The sequence below is a fragment of the Phascolarctos cinereus genome, unplaced genomic scaffold (genome assembly GCF_003287225.1).
Source record: "Phascolarctos cinereus isolate Bilbo 61053 unplaced genomic scaffold, phaCin_HiC Scaffold_8;HRSCAF=390, whole genome shotgun sequence".
Taxonomy (NCBI): Eukaryota; Metazoa; Chordata; class Mammalia; order Diprotodontia; family Phascolarctidae; genus Phascolarctos; species Phascolarctos cinereus.
In genome coordinates this window covers 62,886,840-62,912,324 of record NW_027556291.1, presented here as the reverse complement: position 1 = coordinate 62,912,324, position 25,485 = coordinate 62,886,840, and the positions used below count along the sequence as shown (strand labels likewise).

At 42.6% G+C, this 25,485-nt stretch overlaps 1 protein-coding gene across 1 annotated transcript in view; it reads left to right on the top strand.

Annotated features, from left to right (window-relative positions):
• Positions 1-25,485, top strand: part of COL4A5 (collagen type IV alpha 5 chain) — a 205,167-nt gene that overhangs the window by 35,623 nt on the left and 144,059 nt on the right. Inside the window, exons 2-6 of the mRNA XM_020967263.2 lie at positions 6,037-6,096; positions 9,698-9,787; positions 15,249-15,293; positions 19,884-19,928; positions 20,052-20,114. Coding sequence (XP_020822922.1) covers positions 6,037-6,096; positions 9,698-9,787; positions 15,249-15,293; positions 19,884-19,928; positions 20,052-20,114 — 303 coding nt within the window. The remainder of the gene's footprint in view (positions 1-6,036; positions 6,097-9,697; positions 9,788-15,248; positions 15,294-19,883; positions 19,929-20,051; positions 20,115-25,485) is intronic.

The window sequence follows — 25,485 nt, the reverse complement described above, 5'->3', positions numbered from 1 at the left end:
TTTGTCTCCATCCATGACTTACTATAGCATTTGACACATAGGGATAGGCATTGGTCCTGGAATTTCACTGGGTTAGGGAAGTCCCAGAGGAGGAAACTTCCTCTCCTAGTGCAAGTCACTACCTTTTTGGTAACCTAAAGTCTTGGAAGGTTGCTTGGAGCAGTGAGTGGGGAAGTGATTGCCCAAGGTCATACAGCTGGTATGTGGTAGGGGCAGGACTGAGGCCTGGCCACTCCAATGCCTGGCGCATAATAAAAGCTTAATATGTGTTGATCGAATTGAATTAACCTGTTTCCTTGATCCTCATTCCTTTATTTTTTTTTTGGGGGGGAAGGAGTATTAATTGGTAAAATAACAGTCTTATAATTAATTTATCGATTGATTTCTTTCCCACTTCTTCCCAATCCTCTTTGTGCCCTTCAGTTGTCCCTCAAAATGACCTTGCTCATACGCATTTAATCCAAATTCTTTGTTCTCCTATGATGGTTCTACTCAAACTCTATTAACACTTCTATTCTGTTACTGATGCCTTTTCTCAAGCCAGACCTCCTCACTCTTTGAAGAAAATTGGGGCACTCTCTATTCTGTATGTCACTGGCTGACAAGATTACAGTATACGGCAGGTAGCTAGGTGATGCAGCAGATAGAAGGCCTGTGCTTGGCATCAGGAAGATATGAGTTTGAATCCTGCCTCAGACATTAGCTGTATGATTCTGGGTTAGTCACTTAAATCTATGAAATGGGTATAATAATAGCACTTATCTCACAAGGTTGTTGTGAAGATTAAATGAATTAAGTGCTTTTCAAGCCTGTAAAGTGAATAATACATGTAAAGTGCTATATAAATGTTAGCTATTATTTTTATATTACTGTGATGGCCTCCTAATTAGTCTATCTGCCTCAAGTCTCTTTACTCCAGTTTATCCTTAGAGCTGCCAAAATAATTTTCCTTAAGTGCAGATCTGACTATATCACATATCACTCCTTGATACAGTAAACAGCAATGGCTCTCTGTTACCACTAGGATCAAATAGAAACTTTATTTTTGTCGGTCAGTCTTTTTTTCAGTCATGGCCGACTCTGTGATCCCATTTGAGGTTTTTTGGCAAAGATACTGGAGAGGTTTGCCATTTCCTTCTCCAGCTCATTTGACAGATGAGGAAACTGAAGTGACTTGCCCAGGATCACATGGCTAGGAAGTGTCTGAGGCTGGATTTGAATTCAGGAAGATGAGTCTTCCTGACTCCAGGCCTGAAATGCTGTCTATCCACTATAGCGCCACCTAGCTGCCCAATCCATATTTCTAGCCTCATTATCCGCTATTCATTCTTCCTGTACTCTGTGGTCCAGCCAGAGTGTCCTTCTCTCTGTACCTTACACATGATGCCTTATCTCCCATCTCTGTGCTTTTGCACTAGTCATCCCCCTAGCCTAGAATGCTCTCCCTTCTTTTATAGCCCCTCTTCCTTCAGGGCATAGCCCAAACACAACCCTCTGATATCCCCACCTGCCCCCTCCTCCAAACAAAATTGTACCTGACTACAGCAGACTACTTTTTTTTAAAGGCAGTTGGGGTTAAGTGACTTACTCAGGGTCACACAGCTAGTAAGTATTAAGTGTTTGGTCTGAGGCCAGATTTGAACTCAGGTCCTCCTGACTTCAGGGTCGGTGCTATATCCACTGTGCCACCTAGTTGCCCCATATAGCAGACTTCTATATGTTTTTCTCATCTCCCCTGATAGAATGGAGTCCTCTTAAGAATAGGAATTATTTCATTCTTTATATTTGTTTCTCTAGCATCTAGCCCAGCATCAGGCATACTCTAGGTGCTTAATCAATGTTTGTTGATTATGATTTTAATGATTTTGAATATAATGGAATATTATTGTACAGTAAGAGACAATGATTATGAGGAATTTGGAGAAACATGGGAGAATGTGTATAAATTGATTCAGACTGACAAGAGAAATATATATATTTACATTAAGAAATATAAATATGTCAAGAGAAGAAAATGTTTATTTACATTGTTGCACTCGTATGTATGTGTATGTATATATGGATGGATGGATATATATGTATGCAGTCATATACATACATATATACATATATACACATATGCACACACATATGTATATATGTGACTGCAACCATGTAAATGAATAGATTGCTAGATGGAAATCAGATTCTGAGTGAATGATTGAAGAACCAGACAGTCCCAGAGAGCATATGGTGAGACACTGTAGTAGAGAGGCGAGGTGCTCTGATGACAGATGATCGACATTGTCCGATCTGGTAGAGAATGTGTTGGAAGGGGACCAGTTCTTAAGATGTCTGAAAGAAGACACGAAAAGTGGAAAAGGTCTTGGACAAAATCTGTATTAGATGGTGGTGTTTATTTATTTATTTATTGTAATACTGAGGTTTTGTTGGAGGTGGGGGGTGGTATTGAAATGGCTTCACTGCAAAGACAAAAAGCATGGATAAAATGGGTTGGTTTGTTTGTTTGCTTTTTTTACACCAGAATGAATAAGGGAAGGGATATGCATCCAGAACCCCAATTCCTGTTCTCAGAGGACGTCTTTCTTCCTGGTCTTGATCCCATCTCTGCTTTACCATCTGGGTCACCTCTATTGGTTGGTGTCTGGTAGCTTTTTCCCTGGCCTCCTGAGGCTTGGGTAATAGCTGCTGTAGCCACAGTCCTGCTTTGCCTTGTAGAAAACCTCAGCAGTTCTAATTCAAGGGCAGCTGTGGCCCACAGTGGCCCACCCAGCAATCAGTGGATTTGGCTCCAAGGGCAGTCAATGATCACCCCAGTCCCCAGCTTGGCAATCAGAAAGCCTGTCTCAAAGGCAACAGAAGGAAAGGGAAGCAGCTGGTGCCGGGCAGCAGTGTATAGATTGCGTGGCTTCTTCCTTTCTTGTAGGCTCTGGACAGTACATTTTCCCTGTCCTCCTTCTGCCCAGAAAAAGATGGAGCAATCTCACTTCCCACTATCTCATAATTCTCCCTCTCTGGAAAATTCTAGGCCCCTTGGATCCCCAAAAAGATGAAAAGGCAACACAGAAATAGCTACTATGCATTTTTCCAGAAATCTTCTTGGATTTTTGATGTGTGCACAAGACACACTGTATATTACAGGAAGCCCTTTAAGGCGGCCTTTTGCTCTGTCAAAGTCAACAAACCCAGTATATTCTTTCTACTGTTCAGTCAGTTGTGTAATTATAAAGATGTGGGCTGCTGTAGAATATCATTTGTAAAAGCTCGCTTATTCTTTTCTCCAATTTTCATCAAGGATGTTGTGTGTGTAGCTTATTTTCATTAAAAGGGAAAAAAAACAGTAGAGATGGAAAAAATAGCCATATTCTCTTTGGGGTTTTGGGGGGGGGCATGAGGAAGAATGTGGATAATAAGGTCTGAGATTTTTTTTCCCCAAAATTGTTTCCACTTTTCATGTTTTCTCTCAGATATCTTGAGAATTGATGCCTCAAGATTGTGTCCCTCCTCCAACACATTCTCTGTTATCATTCATTTCAATGTTCATTTCTCTATCCATTTTCCATTTCTGATACCAGTGGTTTAAGTCTTATTGATGTCTTTTTTTTTTGGCATTACCATCGTTTCTCACAGTGTTCTTTCTCTTCCCTCTTCCAGAGAGCTATCCAATAGAATAAATAGCATGTTGGGGGGGGGGCTTTGTTGGTTTTTTTTTTTTTGCGAGGCAGTTGGGGTTAAGTGACTTGCCCAGGGTCACACAGCTAGTTAAGTATCAAGTGTCTGAGGCCAGATTTGAACTCAAGTCCTCCTGACTCCAGGGCCAGTGCTCTATTCACTGTGCCACCTAGCTGCCCCAATAAATAGCATTTTTAAGGCAAAAGAAGAAAAAGAATGGGGGGAAAAATCAACATAACTGATCAATACATCCAAAAAGTGTGAATATATGTGCAATGTACGACACATGGACCTCCCACTTCTGCAGAGGGGTAGGGTGGGGATGGGGCCTTCTCATATGTCTTCTGAATCCTGCTTGTTCTCTGTAATTTTGCAACATTCATTTTTGATTTTTTTGGTGTGTGTTTGATTCTTTCTTTTTACATTGTGATAGCCATTATGGATATAGGGCAGCTAGGTGGCAAAGTGGTTAGAGCACTGAGCCCAGAGTCAGGAAAATCTGAGTTCATATGGGGCCTCAGATCATTGCTAGCTGTGTGACCTTGGGCAAGTCACTCCACCCCTGTTTGCCTCGGTTGCTCATCTGTAAAATAGGGACACATTGGAAAAGGAAAAGGCAAATCATTCCGGTATCTTTGCCAGGAAAATCCCATGGGCAACATCCAGGGGGTCACATAGAGTCACATACAACTAAACAACTGAACAACAACAATAAACCATTGTGTATATGTTTTTAGGTTCTGCTTACTTCACTCTACAACAATTCACATAGCTCTTTCCATGCTTCTGTATTTATCACATACATAATTTCTTACAACATAGCAATACTCTTTTACATTCATGTTTAGATTTACATTAATTCAATTTGTTTAGCCATTATTCAATCGACTGACATCTACTTTGTTTCTAATTTTTCACTATCCCAAAAAGTGCTGCTACAAATATTTTGGTGTATGTGGGAACTTTTTTCTCATCAATGGCCTTCTCAGATTCCTAGCCTAGTAGTGGAATCTCTGGGTCAAAGGTTATGGACATTTTAGACTTTATTTGAATAATTCCAAACAGTTCTACCAACAATGCACCAGTATGCCTATCTTCCCACAACCCCTCCAACATTGACTATCCCCATCTTTGGTCATCTTTGCAATGACTAGTTTAAAAAAGTCAGTTTGGAGTTTTTAAAATTTACATCATCATCATCATCATCATCGTAGCATTTAGATAGTGTTGTAAGGCTTGCAAAGTGCTTTACAAATATTATCTCATTTTATCCTCACAGCAACTTTGGGAGGTAGGTGCTATTATGATCCCCATTTTATAAATCAGGAAACTGAGGCTGAGAAAGATCTTAGTGATTTGCTCAGGGTGACACAACTAGTAGAATCTGAGATAGAATTTGAACTCAGATCTTCCTGATGCTAAATCCAGCAACCTAGCTCATTTTTTATTTCTTTTTCTACCTTTGTACTGATTTAGGTTTTTGCTCTAACAATTTAATGATCTGACTCTGCACAGACAGCTGATTCTGAAATGATTCCTACACCAGTAATGAGTCTTTTCCTGTTGATTAAAATATAATTAGTTTGATTTGGGGGGGATATTTGTTGCCAGCAGGTCTTGATTTTTTCTCAAAGAGAGTATTTGTGCTGTTGGGACATGAGACTTCTCTAAGTTATTGGCTTCTTTCATTTCTTATTCCTGATGCATATTTTCCAACATATTTTTCTCCAGCCTTCCCCATGCTCACCTTTGCATTGAAATCACCCATTATTGGCATACATGTTGATTTAATTTTGAGCGTGTTTTTGATTTCTTCATACAATTCAACTTCCACTTTATTCTCAGCAACAGATGTTGATGCATAAACTGCAATTATTTTCATGGTGGTTGTTTTGCGAATACTTACCATGAGCCCTGCAATGCAGGCTGACCAAAATGTCCTGTGAATTGAAGTTTCTGGTTGCCTCTGGATACACAATAAAATCGGCTCTTTCACCTCCTTTATCTGCCTCTCCCCAGAGAACCTGTGAGCCACCTGTCTATTTTGTTCCAATTTTCTTTTGCCTTCTGGCTTCATTTATAGTGAGAATGGCATGATTGATGAGATTCCCTATCTTTGGTAATATGTCCAAGTGTTGGTCATCGGAAGAGGACGTCGCATTGCGAGTACCGTTAACCAAATGAATATTTATCAATGGTCTACAAACTGTGATTTTTAGGACCTCCATCCCCTCTTCTTATCACTCTCCCTGTGCCCTCAGAGGACTGAGGCAGCACAGGCCTGAGGACCATATCTATGCACATGCTGTATGTACAAGGATGTGTTGGGTTGAGAATAACCCTTCTCTCTTTTTTTTTTTAAAGGCTTGCCATGGGTGTTCATCTGGACCCAAGTGTGACTGCGGTGGAATAAAAGGGGAGAAGGTAAGGCCCTGAAGGATCTTAGTAAGTTGTTCAGAATGTCTATCAAGACATCTATTGATGTAATACTTTGTTCTTTCTCATTTTATTTTCTCACTTTTATTTCTTCTCTTTCATTGCATCTAGTTCTAATCACCTGGCTGAAACACTTTTCCTCTAAATAAGTGTGAGCCTCCCCAACCACAGACATACTTTACAGATCCTTTACAGAGACATTTATGCTGATATTTATTTGAACAGTGAACCATGGACATGAACATGACCATGGCGGGGGGGTGGGGAGGCTGCAAAAGCACATGAATGGACCTAACATATGGAACCCCAGCTTCCTATGTCACCACGTGGGCTAAGGTGAAGCTGCTGTTTTGTATTGATGACTTTGCTGTGGTTCTTGCTCAGTTTCATAAGGCAGGAAGTACAGGTTTTCTGTTAGCTAGTTCTCGTGCCTTTTTATATCTTACTTGGTTATCAGTACTTGAATATTTCAAGAGTTGGTAATTTCATTAGTGTGAGTAGACACCCTATATTGGGCTATGTTTATGCCTCTCAGAGGACAATGCTATTAATCTTATGGGTTTCTCTATGTATCCTAAAGTTTTCTAATTTCCCTGCGGCTAGGTTGAGCTGTCCTAAGAGAGTGCTGGCTACTGATGAAAATTGTTAACTCCATCTGTATTCCTTAGAAGTCTGTCTGGACTTTACCATCTCTGTCCATTCCCCCCTTCCTTCATTCCATGCATCTATAAAAGGTGTTTAGCAGTAGAAAATAATAAATTTTGCACTCTTCCAACCTGGGATTCTTATCTCCCAAGAGGACCACATCTTCAGTGAGATAATTGAGTCTGTCCTGACCCCAGCTTTCTTTTCCCTGGGCCTCAGTTTCCCCTTCTGTAAAATGAAGAGTTTGCACTGGATAGTTTCTAAAGTTTTTTTCAGCTCTAGACTTAGAATCCTGTGTGTGATATAGGACAAGTCATTTAGCTTTTCTGGGTCTCAGTTTCCTCTTCAGTAAAATAAGTGAGTGGTTTGTACAAGATGGCTCTTCCAGCTCTAGCTCTCAAATCCTATGGCCCATCCTTATTGGCAGATAAATTAGTCTGATTCTGGATTTCAGGGCACAGAAGCAGCCCTTTACTCTGCCTTTACTCTATAACATTTGTAATATCATTGGGGCGGCTAGGTGGCGCTGTAGTGGATAGAGCTCTGGCTTTGGAGTCAGGAAGACCTGTGTTCAAATCCAGCCTCAGACACTTACTAACTGTGTAATCCTGGCCAAGTCACTTAACCCTGTTTGCCTCAGTTTCCCCAACTGTAGAATTGGGATACGAACAGCACACACCTTACAGGGTTGTTTTGAGGATCAAATGAGATAATCATCTTAAAGTGCTTAGCACAGTATCTGGCACATAGTATTATATAAATGTTAGCTGTTGTTATTGTTATTATTATTATAACATACAACTCCCCTAGGGGACACAAATACCAAAAACAGGTATGTATTCACTAGTGTTGAGTGAAGTCAACAAGCATTTATTAGGTAATTACTTAATAGCAAGGCACTATGCTAAATGCTAGGGATACAAATACAAGCAGAAAGACAGTTCCTGCCCTCAAGGAGATTGCAATCTAATGAGGGAAGGCAGTGAAGAAAAGGCAATTGAAAAGGGGTTGAGGGAAGGTGCTGGCTTAGGGAGGTGGTAGAGAAGGTCCAGAAAGTCAGGAGTGGAGCCTGGAGAGGAATGTTCACATGGCTGGCCTGGGCATTTTCCTTAAAATAGGCCTGGTTCTGTGAAATGAAGCCTCCTGTATAGCTCCAGGTTTGTGAATTGACTCTATCCAGACTCTGGATTGATTCAGAGTGGCCTGAGGTATGGGCTGGGGTCTCTGCATTTTTATTATGATGTAGAGAAAATGAACCACAGCCTTCTGCAGTTGTACTAAGGGTCTGTTAGCTGACCCCAAGTACCTGGGAACACTAATCACAAGTAGGTCAGGTAACAAACTACAGGTCCTGGGGTTTGTCAAGTTTCTTCAGACCTGGATACCATATTCAGAGATTCATGAGTAATTCTTGCTGTTTGTCTACACCAGTGCTTCTGAGCCTTGGGCCAATGAACTTATTTTTAAAAAAATATGTTGTTGGGCAGCTAGGTGGCGCGGTGCATAGAGCACCAGCCCTGAAGTCAGGAGGACCTGAGTTCAAATCCAGCCTCAGACACATAACACTCACTAGCTGTATGACTCTGGGCAAGTCACTTAACCCCATTGCCTAACCAAAAACAAAACAAAACAAAACAAAGTATGTTGTTGACTGTATTTCAAAATAATTAGCTTCCTTTGTAATCTGTATTTTATTTTATTCATTTAAAAACATGATTCTGAGAATGGATCCATAGGCTTCACTAGATTGCCAAAGTAGTCCACAACACAAAAAAGGTTAAAAACCCTTGGGCTCCCTCACCATCACCATCATCACTAGCATTTATAAAGTGCTTCAAGGCTGGCAAAGCATTTTACAGATATTATCTAAATTTGCCCTCACATCAACCCTGGGAGGTAGGTACTGTTGGTCTCCCCTTTTTATAGATGATGAAACTGAGGTAGACAGAGGTTAGAAACAAAACTAGTGTTTGAGGTTGAATTTGAACTCAGGTGTTCTGGACTCCAGGGCCAGTTTTCTGGACCACTGCTGTGCCACCTAGTGGCCTATCCTTGTTTCTGTTCTAATCATCCTATATCACGCATCCTGAGACCATATGTATTTATTCCCCCACACGTCTTTCAGGCTGGTTAAGCAGCCCTTTCCCTGTAAAAGGTTTTACATTCGTGTTTGAAAAGTTCATTTCATATCTGATTATTTTTTTTCCCTCCACAGGGAAGCATAATACTACACACACTTAGCAGTTACACATTTTGTTTTTGGCCAGTAAGATCTTGGTGATTTTTCTAGGGCAATGGCAACTGTATGTTCGATGCCATTGGCTGAATTAAAGTGAGAGTTATCTGGGTGTTTGGATTCCATTGTGACCTTGCTTTTCTTTCTTTCTCTTTCCCTCCTTCCCTCCCTTCCTCCTTTCCTTCCTTTCTTCCTTCCTCCCTTCCTTCATCCCTTCTTTCCTTCCTTCCTCCCTTCTTTCCTTCCTTCCTCCCTCCCTTCCTTCCTTCCTTCCTTCCTTCCTTCCTTCCTTCCTTCCTTCCTTCCTCTCTTTCTTTCTCTCTTTCTTTTTCTTTCTTTCTTTCTTTCTTTCTTTCTTTCTTTCTTTCTTTCTTTCTTTCTTTCTTTCTTTCTTTCTTCCTTCCTTCCTTCCTTCCTTTCTTTATTTCTCTTTCTTTCTTTCTTTCACTTGATGATCATTTATTATTAGCAATTACAATGAAAGTTAAACAACCAGCATAACAACAATAAAACTTCCCTAGTCTGGGACAGTTAGGATGCCTAGATAGAAGAAAGAATAGACACTACTCCCCACCTCCCGCCCCTGCTTCTCAGTCTTTACCTGAGGACCCAAATAAACAATAGACTACTTTGCTTGGTACTTTTATTGGTTCTACCCACTTCCTTATGCAATGGTCTTACCTTTCATTTCTTTTTTTTTTTTTCCAGGGAGAGAGAGGACTTCCAGGTTTGGAAGGCCACCCAGGTTTACCTGGATTTCCTGGAGCAGAAGGACCTCCTGGGCCTCCAGGCCAAAAGGTAGGTAACAAGCAACAGGCTTCTCTGGAATTGACTGATTTTGGTAGCATCAGTTGTTATGTCAGTGGTCATCAGTGGTTATAGCTGGGGCCAGCTACTGAAGTGAGGCAGTGCCCCATCATTCATTTTTGTTTTTATTGACTAGCCCAAAGGACCGTCAGGCAGTTGCAGCAAACTGTATAGTTATTATGGTCCCTCTGTCTGTCCCCCGATTTGCAAAGGTTTCCATCCATCCACACAGCTGAGTGGTGCTGCAACAGATAGAGCGCCAGGCCTAGAGTCAGGAAGACTGATCTTCATGAGTTCAAATCTGGCCTCAGACACTTACTAGCTGTGTGACCTTGAGCAAGTCACTTCACTCTGTTTGCCTCAGTTTCCTCATCTGTAAAATGAACTGGAAATGACAAACCACTCGAGTATCTTTGCCAAGAAAACCCCAAATGGGGTCATGGAGAATTGGACACACCTGAAACAACTGAACAACAACTATCATTCATCCATCTATCCAGTTTTATTGATGCCTTCTATTTTTTACACAGTCATTTCCCCACATAACTTCACATTTCCTCTCTCCCTGCCCCAATCACAAGGAAGTATAGACCATGAGTAGGACTCAGAAAGCTTCTACAGTTTTGATGGTACTAGGAAGGAAGAAGCATTCCTCTGTGTATAGATTGTTGGTTAAAATCCACTCTGAGTGGGGCAGCTAGGTGGTGCAGTGGATGGGGCTCTGGCCTTGGAGTCAGGAGGATCTGAGTTCAAATCTGGTCTCAGACACTTGACACTTACTAGCTGTGTGACCCTGGGCAAGTCACTTAACCCCTGTTGCCTCACCAAAAAGCAAAAAAAATCAACTCTGACCATGGGAGACTTTGAAAGCAAACCACTTACAGTGATGTCATCCTGTGCAGAAATCAGAAGTGTAGAGCCACACAGGGAGACACACAGCCCGAGTGATTAGGACTCCCTCTGCTATACATTCTAGGGACTGTGAGGTCTGAAGAAAAGCCAACAGGTGACATTTCTAGTGCAAGTATCCAATGCTGTCAGGAACGATATCGTAGCTTACTCCATGCTTGGTGAGATTTGAACCAAGTGCCATGTCTGCCTGTTGATTGGTGCTTTGCATTCTCAGGAAGAGGAACAGCTGATTGGTGGAAGAAGGCCTACTACCCAGCTGTGCCCTGAGCTCAGAGAGGCTTTGATTGAAACAAGTGATGGTAAAATGGCTAGATTCAAGACCAAGATACCAGCAAAGTTTTGTTAAGCACTCTTGATGTGCATGAAACATAAGATAATGGACTGATGGAAAGGCACCCCATGCCAAACATGGCTGGTGGACAGTTTCTTTGCCTTTGAGATAGGCCCAGAGAATTTTCAGAGCCTCATAGAGATAATATGTCATAGCCAACTACTGCCTGTTGGAAAGTCAGTCAAACTCTCTGAAGCAAGGGAAAAGCAGTAATGGAAAATTAATCATGGAGCCTCTTGAGAGGAAGAGCCTGATTGTCAGTTGTTGAGGGACTGACTGATAAATAGTTTGGATGGCTGGAACTCAGATGAGGAAGGGGTATGAGTCCTGGGACCCTTAGAGAGGCTGGCTTTTCTGTTCCCAGAGGTATATCGTGTTCAGACAGGAAGGGAGGATTAAATCTCAAGGCAGTTCCTTTTCGATGGAATACTCCAGCTGTAGGCATACCTAGGGAACTGGGGAGTGTCCCAAGAGCCTGTAGCTAAGTATAGAATCACTTAGGCCATCCATCCAGGGCTTGGAATTGGGGCTGTAGATGAAGAATTCTCCTGTGCCATTCTCCAGCTCCTGAGGGCACCCTGGAAGTGCTGGCCTATTTGACCTATGACCTAGCTTGCTAATAATGCATCAGAGGAAAGGAGAGAAGTGATTGGCAGATGATGCCCAGCGTAGGAACATACGAAAAATATGTTTTGTATATAGCTGCAACATATGTGACATGTTGTGCATGACCTGTGCAGTGTTTTTACAACTGCATTCACCTCTTTTGTCGCCTCCTTCTGCTGGCATGCTACACTTTGCATGTTCTATTGCTATATGTGTGTGTAGTATGTATTTTCATATGGCCATTCTAAATAATGCATGGCGGCTGCTATTGTTGGGTTGCTGGCATGCACTCACGTGAGCTGCATGTCTTCCCAGTGTGAATGAATTAGGCTTCTGCGTGTGTATTGTGCCTTGAATCTGCGATGATAATAGTCTTCAACAGTTATAGGCTAAATGAAAATGCACACAGATGTTTATACGCACATATGTATTTATGCACATACATAGGTGTGTTCACATGCATACATACCTGTATGTATGTGCATATATATGTATACATATCTGTATGTATGCATGTGTGTGTACACATATCTGTATGTATGTGCATGTGTGTATACATATCTGTATGTATGTATGTATGTGTATCTATATGTATATCCATGCATTTGCTAGGGACTTTCATAGAGGAAGGAGGATATAGCATCCCTTTTACTCTCTCTGGCCCTTCTCCCACTGCATGGAGGGGTGGGGCTTTTGGCTCAATAGGGGAGCAGGAGGGTAATCGATGAGACAAGGGAACAGAGAGAGGTCATGGGCCTCCATAATAGCACCTACCTCTCAGGGAAGTTGTGAGGATCAGATGAAATGATATTCATAAAATGCTTAGCACAGTGGCTGGCACATTTGTTATTGTTCAGTTGTTTTTCAGTTACGTCTGCCTCTTTATGACCCCATTTGGGGTTATCTTGGTAGAGATGCTGGAGTAGTTGGCCATTTCCTTCTCCAGCCACCCCATTTAACAGATGAGGAAACTGAGGCAGACAGGGTGAAGTGACTTGCCCAGGGTCACACAGCTAGTAAGTGTCTGAGGCCAGATTTGAACTCAGGAAGTTCAGTCTTCCTGACTCCAGGCCCGAAATCCGCTCTATCCACTGCGGCGCCACCTAGCTACTTGGCACATAGTAGGTGTTCAATAAATAAATGTTAGTTATCATGATTGTTGTTTTTGTTATGGTTTGGTTCCAGAGTTCTTGCAGAATGAGTCTTCACCCAGTGATTGGCTGGCACTGCTGAATGCAGGATTCAAGTATCAATTTCAAACCAGTTTAATGTCTGTTCTCCTTTGCCTGCTGGCAGGAGGTCAGGCCAGAGAGCACTAAACAAACTGAACTGTGCACTTGCTAGGGTTGCTGGAGTCAGAAGAGTTTGTCTGGGAGCTCCTGTGGGCAAGGACTCTGGTGGATGCCTGGCCACTCAGATGTCCAATTCTGGTTTGTTGACTGCTTTTGTTTGTCCTGCAGTTAAGTATGTTTGGTTCTGTGGCGAGGGACTGCATTGTGCCAAGGTCACATGCCTAGGGCTAGGTTTCATTTGGCAAGGTCAGAGAGGAGCTGATTCTGAGCCACAGCCTCTAGTTCAAGGGTCCACAGACCCAAGATAGAGTTCAGGGAATCAGTGAACTTGGATAGGAAAAATAAGTGACTTCTTTATTTCCTTAATTCTGTGTGTTTTATTTTAGGCATTTAAAAACATGATTCTGACATGAGATCCCTAGACTTCCCCAGTGAGGAGGGGCCTAGGACACAAAAACTGTTCAGAACCCCTAGTGTAGATAGTGTGATCGCTTCACCGCTCTGCAGAGAGAGGCCAAACTGAGGGAAAGAGGGTCAGCTATTCTCAAAGCACCACGAGAAGCTTAGCTGTCACTCAGCATCTATGCCCCATGGGGTCAGGGCACACTCACTCCGGGGCATGGGTATGGGCTCATCGAGGTCCACATCTCTCCTGTTGAATAGGAGCAGGATAGTAGCCATCAGACTTAAAAGAAGAAAAACAACTCACTGATTGGGTCACCTCGCTTATCAATTGATATTTGGTATCCATAATCCCCTTTGTCCCCCCTCTCACCTGCAGGAAGAAAGAAACGGGTTTTATGGAACCAGTGTTGTTGTTCCCACTGTTAGGAGTCTTCCCAAGGGAAGTCAAGGAATGGAAGTTCTCTGTATAGGAAATATTTATTAAACAAATGTTGTGGTAGTAAATCACTGGCACCACAGTGGTAGAGGAACAAAATTATTAGGGCCTCAAAAACACTATGCATAATGAATACAATAATATCAATAAAAAGAATAATAAAAGGAAACCTAAAACTAACCCATTGTAATTAATAATGAACAATCTTGGCCTTAGAGAAGAAATGAAGAAATGCAGCACCCTCCTTTTGTTGGGCAGGTGGGAGACTATGGGTGTGGAGTGTTGCATATGCAGTCAGTTCCAGTCTTATTGTAGCTGCTAGGGGAGTGGGAACTGGGCAGGTATATCCTGAAATGAATGTGATTTCAACCATAAAGCATCACTAAAACTTTTTTTAAAAAGTGAATGGGAGGTGGTGCAGTGGATAGAGTACCAGTCCTGGAGTCAGGAGGACCTGAGTTCAAATCCAGCCTCAGACAACTTACTAGCTGTGTGACCTTAAGCAAGTCATTTAACCCCAATTGCCTAAAAAAAAAAAATGAATCGGAGGTCAGGAAGTATAGCTGAGTAGACACCCCCCCCCCCAAGTTGTGAAAGGGAAAAGAAAAGATAGGCCAATAACATAAGGAGATGGGAGAGTTCCATGAAGTAGGGTTTTGTTTGTTTATTTTCCGAAACTACGGAGATCTGGGAGTATTTGTAGATTGCAAGGAAGGAGCCCATGAATAAGGAGATAATGAAGATGACAAAGAGACAGAAGGTGATGGAAGGGGCAAGTTGGAAGAGGTGAGATCAAGGGCGTATGTAGAGGGGGTTGACCTTGGCAAAGAGAAAGGCCACTTTATGTGAGATTAAAAGCAAAACCTAAAACTGTGTAAGTGTAAGCCATCAGTAGGATGAATGAAGTTGTATTAAAAAGGAAAAACCCATGGAAAATCAAATGAACAATCCCAAAATAAGCACAAAAATCTGAAAATCGTGGAAAAATGAAAAAATACAAAGATCTTTTGGATTGATAAAAATAAAGAGCTGGTTTTTCGAAAACAAAAAAAATCAACAAATCATTAATGTGTTTTTTAAAGGGACAATCAAATTATAAAAATGAAAAATGAACAGGATTCACCAAGAAGAAAAATGGAATAAAGAGACTGATCTAAAATTGCTACACATGAGTATATGCCAGCAGAACTGAGAAGTAAAAGAAAATGGATGATTTCCTTTAAAAATATAAAAAACACCGAAATCAACAACAAAAGAAATTAAATGCACGTTTCTAGTATTCCTTGACAAGGCATCTCATTGCTAGGCTTTCAGCCCCAGTGGGGGGGGGTGCGGTGGGGGGGGGGTGACAGTATGTTTTCCTTAAGCAAATTAGCCAAGCTTTACAGCTTACTTATTCCCAATTAGAACATCAGTGATTAGAGACCTCCCTGGGAAATCATCTCTAACAGTTTTGTGGCATTTTTGCAGGGTGATGACGGTGCTCCTGGGCCACTGGGCCCGAAGGGAATCAGGGTAAGTCAAATGATAGTTATAGAATGTCATATTTGAGGTGCTTCACTAGCTGATTCCAAAGAAAGGTAAGTGAATTGCATCTAGTAGACCATAACAGAACATACTGAAATGCATTGCCAGTGGGAGAATAATTTCTTTTAAAAGTTAAATTAAAAAGTAGGTGCAGATTTCAAGTTGTCCTAAGCAATTCTTTTACATTTGGAGAGCTACTGTTATTTTTTTTTCACCATAGTTTATTTCCTGAATGTCTGTTTCAACAACTTGATATGATTGGAAAAGGCTTATAAAGAATTTGATGTCAGAAAATGTTGGATTTTAATTATGTACCAGCTGTAACATTCCTTTTAGTCAGTGGTCAGGGACAAATATATTAAGCTGTTTGTCTTATATCAAATTTTAACTATTTCTGGAAGTAACTAAACAATAGAACTGTCTTCCCTCCTTAGGGTGACTTGATTTCTATCAGTCAACAAGTGTTTATTAACCTCCTGCTCTGTGCCAGGCACTGAGCTAAGCTCTGGATACAGAGACAATGAAACAGTTCCTCCCTCAAGGAGTTTACATTCTATGAGGGAGACAACATGCCCATATACTAGTGATGTGGTCTAGAGGTGCTAGGAACCCCGAATGCAAGGGTATAGGGCGGGTCTGCCTTGAAAGAATTCAACCATTCAAGCCTTCTTTCAGTCCAAGTAATGAGTTTATTATGATATCAGTCGGGTGGGCGAGATTCCTAGTGAGTCTGTGGTATTTTGTGACACCAATACAAGTGGGCCAGATTCTAAGAATCCATGCAATTTAATGGGGGTAACATTGGTATTTTTATGCAGAAAGACTGTGGGAAGATCTGGATGGGATCTAGGAGTGGCAAGTAGCCTGGGGTGGTCCAGAGGCAATAGAGGAAGGGTCTGGATGGGATTAAGGAGTGTCAAGCTAATTAAATAATCAAGGTGGGCTGAGGTGGGCCAGATGCCTCAGCAGAATGCCAGTGACAGGGTTCCTGAAATCTGTGGGAAAGTTCAGGGTTTTTTTCTTTTAGGGGTCCAGCGTGAATCCCATCCCCCATCATTAGTATATACAGAATAGATAAAAGGCAATTTCAGTGATAAATAAATACAAGACAGTTTGGGGAAAAGGGAGGGGCAGAATAAAATCCATGGCTGGTTAAGGCTGATTTATGTGGCTGGTTTTCTGAGCCAGATAGGAGTCCTTAAGAGTTTCTGATATACTTGCATAAAACATTTGTGGTTGGGAGGATAGATGTCAGCCTTCTTTTAGACTTTTTTTTTGTAACAGACTGGGTCTCCAGATTGTGGCCAGGCTGGATATGCAGTAGTCACTCGCAGGCCTGATGCCACTACTGATTGCATAGGAGCTTTGACCTGTTCCATTTCTGACCTGGGCTAGTTTGCCCCTCTCCCATAGGCAACCTGGTAGCCCCCTGCTCCTCCAGCCTCACTTACTATGTTGGTGTGGACACCTGATTGGCTTAGCATACTCAAGCTCAGAACTCTTAAGTTCAGTTGATCCACCAGTCTCAGCCTCCTCAGAGTAGTGACAGACATGGGAATGTTCTGGGTGGGACCTTACTCATGCCAATGGTTCTGATTCAGGATTGGAATTAAACAACTTATTTGTAGACCATTGAGGATGGTTTCCTTGTTCTTCTGAGGAATACCTAGCTTATGTAGCAGGGACCTTCTAGTCCTTGGGTCCCAATCAGATTAGTAGTAGATACTGCTCCTACCACAGGGAACAAAGCTCAAGTTCAGTGATTATCTTTAAAAAAAAAATAACAACCCCCGACAAGGAATGTTCCCTCCCACCCACATGCTCACACCTGCCTGCTCCATGACCTCCACTGTCATTACTACTTTCAGGATTCTGACATCAGTGAGAGTCTGGAGCCTGAGGACCCAGGGGAGGCCACTTCTGGGAGAATGAATAATGTTTCAGAGAAATAAGTGAGGCTGGGGTTCGAGCTATCTGCAGCCAGGCATCCCCAGAGTTGCCCTCTGACATCCATCCACTGGTCTCTACTAGAAAACCATTCAATTCCAGGACAAACCCTAACAGATAGCCTCAGAAAAAGAGTCGACTAGGATCAGCGGGTATTTATCCATAGCCATCTGAGTTAAGGGCTTCCTCTCTCTCCCCCCTGGGCCATCATAAGAACCTCCTAATTGATTTCCCTGCCTCAAGTCACCAGACAATGGAAACAGAGCTAGATTTGGAGGTGGAGGCCCTTAGTTTGAATCCTACCCTCTGCCAGTTACCGTCTGCATGAAGTTGGGTAAAGCAACTCCCCTCTCTGGGCCTCAGTTTACCCGTCTGTAAAATGGGGGCTTGGACTAGCTGACTGCTAATGTCCTTTCCACCTCTAAGCCTGGGACCCTTTCTGATCTGTCCTGTGTTACAGCTGCCAAAGTGACAGTCACTCCTCTACTCGATAAGCTCTAGTGGCACTAGATATGGACGTGGGATCAACTATTGACCCCTCTGTTCAGAATCAAAAGCTTGGCTCTCCTTTGTGCACTCTGGCCTTGGGCCAAACTGGCCTCCTTGCTTTTCCTCGTCATTTCCTGTCTCCGTGCCTTTGCCCAGGCTGGCCACCATCTCTACCTCTTAGAATCCTCAGCTTCCTTCCTGGCTCCTTCCTACCTGAGGCCTCCCCAATCTCCTCAGCTATTAGAGTCCAAATTGCTTTGGGCGTGCTTGGTGTCCCAAAGGACAATGATGCTTTTGGGAGTTTTCGTACATTAGTTCACGTCTCCCTTGTTAGAACGTCAGCCCCTCCAGGATATGGAGTGGTTCTTTTTTTAGCATTGGGTCCTCGGCACCCAGCATAATGCCTGGCACCTCCTAGATGCTTAATAAATGCTTATTGATAGATTGATTTCTGTAGAAGCCTTTCATTAGCCAAATCACCTTTTCAGGCCTTTTCCTTTCTGCTCCTTCCATGTAAGTTCAGTGTTCCCCGAGACTCCTCATTCTCCCCCACCCCATGTAGCCAATCAGTTGCCTAATCTTGCAATTTCTTTCTCTGTAACATCTCTCGTTTGTGACCCCTTCTCTCCACTCAGACAACTACCACTTTAATCCAGGCCCTTATCACCCCTTGCCTTGATTCTTGCTGCAGCCTCCTAATTGGTCTCTGGGTCTCAAGTCTGTCATCACTCCAATCCATTTTCCTCAAAACTGCCAAAGTGATTTTCCTCAAGCACTGATCCGACCATGTGACTCTCCTACTTCATCAATTGCAGTGGCTGTCTGTCCCTTCTAGGATAAAATACAGACTCCTTCATTTAGCTTTGAAAGCCCTTTGCCACTTTGCCCCAACCTACTTTTTGGTCTTGTGACTTCCCTTTCTGAACTCTGTCGTCCAACCAAAATGGACTTCTTGGTAGTCATCATCCAAGCCACTCCATCTCCTGTCTCCTTTTCTCTGGTGGTCCCCCACCCCAGGAATGCCCTCTCCCCTTACCTCTGCCTCATAGGGTCTCTCTCTTCCTTTAAGACACACCTTGAGCTCCATTTTCTGCATGAAACCCTTCCTCTCACCCTCCAATTGCTCAGTGCTCTCCCTCCCAAACAACCTTGTATTTAAGGACATCGTATTTATTTCCGTGCGTGTGATTTTCAGTTTGTACTATGTGCCTTGTTCTGTGTGCTTATGATCTACCCCATGAGGATGGCAACTCACTAGGATGGGGGATTGTTTCATTCTTTGTACTTATATTCCTGATGCTCACTAAGGCACATTGGCCCATGGTAGGCGACCGAGTAATACACACTTGTTGGTTGATTGACTGTCTAAAGGTTACCATTTACCACAGAATCCCAAGAGGCCCTTTAGTGGCAGGGCAGACACATTCAACCACCCATTTGCCTGTTCCCACTGGACTAAAAGGCACTAGAACTCTCCTAAACATAACTTTCCACCTAGAACTCCCAGGCTGGGTTCTAGGGAGAACTTGAGTGAGCACCAATTTTTTGTTGGAGGTCATAGACTCTCATTTCAAGTTTAAATTTCTAGGGTTTTTTTTAGTTTTTTTTGTTTTTGTTTTTTTAGGCAATTGGGGTTAACTGACTTGCCCAGGGTCACACAGCTAGTAAGTGTCAAGTGTTTGGTCTGAGGCAGGATTTGAACTCAGATCCTCCTGACTTCAGGGCCAGTGCTGTATCCACTGTGCCACCCAGCTGCCCCTTAAATTTCTAGTTTTTAAGAAACCATCCGCAAGAGAGTGGTGAAAGGGGGTATGGATTCAGAGGAGTTGGCTTTGAATCCTGGCTTTGATACTTGTTACCTGGGACTGTGAGTGAGTCACTCCCCCTTTTTGTGCCTCAGTTTCCCCCTCTGTAAAATGAGGCAGTTAGACTGGATGGCTTTTTAAGATTCTTTCCAGTTCCAGATCTCAGATCCTTTGTGGGCCTTCAGGCAAATAATTTTACCTTCCTGGACCAAAGGTTCTCCATCTCTAAAATGGCGAGATTAACTCAGATGGTGTTGGGTCTTTTCAAGGTCTAAATCCATGATGCTAAGATGATGATACTAATGGGACTCGTGAAATACTGTGTTTCTTCTCCTAGGGGCCCCCTGGACTTCCTGGATTCCCAGGGACACCAGGTCTTCCTGTAAGTAGGATTTGATTTCTCATTAATTTTTTTTTCTGGATTTTATTGTTTTTGTAATTATTTTTGGAGAATATTCTTTCCTGAGACTCATTATAGATAAAATGTTCTGTTCTCCCTTACAAGGGAATGCCAGGCCTTAATGGAGCCCCAGGACCTCAGGGCATCCCAGGGTGCAACGGGACAAAGGTGAGTCTACTGTGACTTTACCTTGGTAATATGTTTCCTAGACTGATAATTCTATTTTTTTTTCGATCTAATTTGGTTTTTTAAAATTTTATTAATTTATTTTGATTTATCAACAATCACTTCCATATGCTTTTGAGTTTCAAATTTTTCTCCCCCTTCCTCCCCACCACCCTCCCCAAGACGGCGCACAATCTGATATAGTCTATACATTTACATTCTATTAAACATATTTTCACATTAGTGAAGCTGTAAGTAAAAATTAAAACCAATAGGAGGAACCATCAGAAAGAGGAAACAACTCAACAGAAGAGAAAAACAAAATGATAGCGATTCAACTTCCATAGTTCTTTCTTTGGATGTGGATAGCATTTTCCATCACGAGGCCTCGGGAGATGTCTTAGATCCTTGTATGGCTGAGAAGGGTTAAGTTTATCAATATTAGTCATCTCACAACGTGGCTGTTATTGTATACAATAGACTGATAATTCTAAGGAGAATAAGTGAGCTTTGGGGTAGGGGGGCAGCCACTTATCCAGAGCACTTGGGAATTTGACCTGGGATTGATGTGAATATGCCCTTTGGAAGGTGTGATTAGACTGAGGCTGGGCTAAAGTTTACCCTACAAGGTCATACATATGCTTCTAGCAAGAGACAGAATCCAGAGGAGAATTGAGCTCTTCTGAGGCCAGAGCCAACCTTCCCAGTATCCTTTGCTGCAGTGCTAGTGATGAATCTTTCAGTCAATGAGAGATTTTAAAAGCACCTACTCAGTGCCAAACATCATGCTAGGTGCCTCGGATGCAAATACAGAAGGGGACTCGCTCCTACTCTGAAGAAGCTTATATTCCGGTAGGACAGACAACATCAACATCTAGAGATACATGAGATTATAGACTGAAAAAAATGTTGGTTTTCAGTTGTATCTGATTCTCTGTGACCCCATTTGGGGATTTCTTGGCATAGATATTGGAGTGGTCTGCCATTTCCTTCTCCAGCTCATTTTACAGATGGGGAAACCGAGGCAAGCAGAGTGATGTGACTTGCCCAAGGTCCCACACCTAGGAAGTATATGAGGCCAGATTTGAACTCAGGAAGATGAGTCTTCCTGACTCCAGGCCCAGCACTCTGCACACTGCAGGGCCACCTCGCTGCCCTGAAAAAATACAAGGTGATTTGAGTGGAGGGGGGAAAGACAGCACTTAAGGAGAACAGGAAAGGCCATATGGAGATGATGGAACTTGAACTGAGTCTTGAAGAAATCTAGGGATTCCAGGAGATGGAACTGAGGCGGAAATGCATTCTAGGCATGAGAGACGAAGGCATGTAAGTGGGAAATGGAGCCTCGTGAGAAATAGCGAGGTGGCCAGTTTGGCTTGGCTGCAGAGTATGTGAAAGAGAGTTAAATGTAATAAACCTGAAAAGGTCCATTATGTATTAAAGCTCTTCTATTATACATTAAAGCCAGTCCTGGCATTAGGCCCACACTTCGTTAACCAAGTTGCAGTTAACATAAGTGTCTGAAAGGGATCAAATTGAACTTTTTTATTAGCAGATAAAATTCCAATTCAGAGTGTCCTTCCACCTCTTCACAGCCTGCGTTCATTTTTTTCCCTCAGTCACCAAAGGTGTAGTTATATTTTTTAAGTATCGATATCTTTTGTTTTTACATCCCCTTCATGTCTTCTACTTGTAGTCTGAATTTCATGAACAAAAAAGCATTTGCAAAGTAGGACAGAAAAGATGATTACATTTAAAGTCATGAATGTTTGTTATGTAGAACTTGCTTTTAAAGAAAGTTTATCATAAATTCAACCTGTTACTTTCAAAGCTCTCTGGCTTGTCTGTTTCTCTCTGAACTGCTTTCCTTCTCTTCTCTTTGCATTTTTGAAAGTGTTTCCACTATCTTTTGTTTCTTTTCTTTTTGTTTTCTCTCTCAGCATCAGGTTGCTTCCACCCTTCCCTATCCCTCTCCCCAAATAAAAGAAATCAAAACACAATCCTTTTAACAGCTAAACATAGCCAAGCAAACCAGTTCTGCATATTTGCGTGGTCCAAAAATGTTTGTATCATGCTTTCCCTTTTGTGTCCCCTTCATTTCTGAATATGTCCCTCTCCCTTTCCCTCCCCAGTGAGCTGTCTGTTGTAACCAAGAATAAAGAGATCCCCTGTCCCCTAGAAAAAAATCAGCTCATCACAGCCACCTAGCAGAGTGGTCAAATTGGAATATGCCACGTTCCCCACCCATAATTCCCCACCTCTGCATAAAGCCTCCAACTGCTATGATGAGTAAGGTGTAAAAGCTGTTTTCCAGGGGATGCAGAACTGCAGGCGTGGTACAATGCAGGCCCTGGACATGGTGAAAGATCATCTTATCTAACATCCTTTTGGGTCTTCTTGGGATGGTGATAGGCACACTGTATCTTCCACTTAGCACAGTGTTAGAATTCTTTTTTTTTTCCCTTATGAGATGCTGTTTTTGTTTTCGTTTTCTTTTTTTTTTCTTTTTTTTTTTTTGGTGAGGCAATCAGGGTTAAGTGACTTGCCCAAGGTCACACAACTAGTGAGTGTTATGTGTCTGAGGCTGGATTTGAACTCAGGTCTTCTTCACTCCAGGCTGGTACTCTATCCACTGCGCCACCTAGCTGCCCCTGAGATGGTGTTTTCTAAGGGATAAATACACCATTATCCCTAATCTGTTTTGTTTTCTTTTTTTTATACTCTAGCCCAGGGGTGGGAAACTTGTGGCCTCAAAGCCACATGTGACCCTCTAGGTCCTCAAGTGCAGCCCTTTGACTGAATCCAAACTTCACAAAACAAATCCCCTCTAGGTCCTCAAGTACAGCCCTTTGATTGAATGCAAACCTCACAGAACAAATCCCTTCTGGGTCGTCAACTGTGGCCTTTTGACTGAATCCAAATTTCACAGAACAAATCCTCTTAGCAGTTCAGTCAAAGGGCCACACTTGAGGACCTAGAGGGCCACATGTGGCCTTGAGGTCACAGGTTCTTCACCCCTGCCATATAGTATCTCACCTGCAATACACATTGTGGTTTATGTGTTTTGAAGGGTTACCGTTTCAAGAAAAAGCTAGCAGTTCCTATGGGTAGTCTGTATGAAGAGTCCAAAAATTGGCCACAATTTGAAAGAAACTTACTATGCTCATTAGGGGCAGCTAGATGGTTTGGTGGATAGAGTGCTGGGCCTGGAGTCAATAAGACCTTGAATTCAAATCCAGCCTCAGATGCGTAATATCTGTGTGACCCTGGGCAAGTCACTTAACCTCTGTTGCCTTCATCCACTGGAGAAGGAAATGGTGAACCACTCCAGTATCTTTGCCAAGAAAACCCCCTGGGTAGCATTGGTGTGCTACGGTCCATGGGGTCGCGCAGAGCTGGATATAACTGAACAACAGTAACAAGTGTGCCCATTAGGGGTAGCTAGGAAGGCAAGGCCTTTGCTTCTTTGTTAGTGTCAGACTTTCAGGGCATACAATATTAATATTCATACCTGAGAGGGATTCATTTCTTCTAAGAAGAAAAGATTTAGAAATAATAATTATAGCTACCATTTATACAGCACGTTAAGATTTGCAAAGCACTTTACATGTATTTATCTTGTTTGATCTTTACAACTGCACGAGGTAGGCACTATCATTACCCCCCATCTCCGTTTTTACAGGTGAGGAAACTGAGCCTGAGAGAGGTTAAAGTAACCTGCCCAGAGTGACACAGCTTGTACATGTCTTTGCATGGGCTATCCCTCAATGTTCTCCCACTTCACTTCCCCTTTTTGGAATCACTGGTGGCCTTCAAGGCTTGGCTCAAGCATTACCTCCAACACAAGTCCTTTCCTGATCCTCTCCCTGCTGTTTGTTAGTGTTTGCCCCTCAAATTACTTTGTGCCTATTTCATGATTATTTGTATACATGCTCTCTTCCTTTGCGATATAAGCTCCTTGAGGGCAGGGACTGTCAGATTCTTGACTTTGTTTTTGCCTAGTGACGAATTAATTCATTTATTGAGTAACGGCTACATGTCAGGCTCTGTGTTGAGACACTGGGGAATACAAAGACAGAAGGAACAGTCCCTGCCCTCAAGGAGCTTACATTCTATCAGAGCAGATGACACGTGCCCATAGAAGTATATACGAAATATGTACAAGGTAATTCTTGGGGAGGCCCTAGCTGAGCCTGGAAGGTCACGAGGGATTCTAGGAAGTGGGGGTGAGAAGAGAGAACATCCAGAAGTCGGCAGACAGCCTAGGCAAAGGTGTGGAGGTAGGAGATGGAATATCCTTGTACATAGTAGGCCCTTAATGAATGTTTGTTGAGTTGCATTCTTGATTATTTCTCCCCTTTGTTTTTTTTTTCTTTCTTTTTCTTTTTGGTGAGGGCAATTGGGGTTAAGTGACTTGCCCAGGGTCACACAGCTAGTGAGTGTTATGTGTCCAAGGCCAGATTTGAACTCAGGTCCTCCTGACTCCAGGGCTGGTGTTCTATCCACTGCGCCACCTAGCGGCCCCCCTTTGTTTTCTAAACTGGCAATGTAGGCTAACACTTGACAACGGGATCCGAGTTTGCAGTTGTTAGAATGATTCTCTTTTGGGTTATAACAGTTCCCCTCTCCTGCCTCTGGGGGGGAAAAAAACCCAACCCAACAAAAGAAACCCATACTCACCCAAGTGTTTCCCTAACCCAGAGGTGGGGAACCTGTGGCCTCAAGGTCACAGGTGGCCCTCTAGGTCCTCAAGTGCAGCCGCTGACTGAATCCAAACTTCACAGAACAAACCCCCTCTGGGTCCTCAGGTGTGACCCTTTGACTGAATCCAAACTTCACAGAACAAATCCCCTTAATAAAAGGATGTGTTCTGTAAAACTTGGACTCAGTCAAAAGGCCCTTCTCGAGGACCTAGAAGGCCACATATGGCCTTGAGACTGCAGGTTCCCCACCCCTGCCCTAACCCTTATAAATTGGAAGGTGGCTATGGGTATGAGTGAGGAGGGGAGCTGCATGCAGAGTAAACGGAAGGGCTAAGAAAGATGCTTTCTCTCTTTCTGCCTGGGTTTGATCAGAAGGGATGAGGGTTTGGTGAACAGGGCTGAGTAGGGCCCCTTTTGAATAATGAATGGAGAGGGAATAAGGAAGTGATAAGCTTGGAGAGAAGGCAACTGATAAGTGAGGGCAGGCTTGTGATTGATTAGTGGCCAGTCAGGTTCTAAAAAATATGCCGATCTTCATTTGTTCTAATCTGACTTTTTCAAAAGTCTTTTAGAGAAGTAGTTTAGACCGTAACTTTCAGCCAACTTGTATATTCACAAAGTTACTTCATATTCTTGTCTCTAAGTATACATTTTCATTCATTTGTTCATTT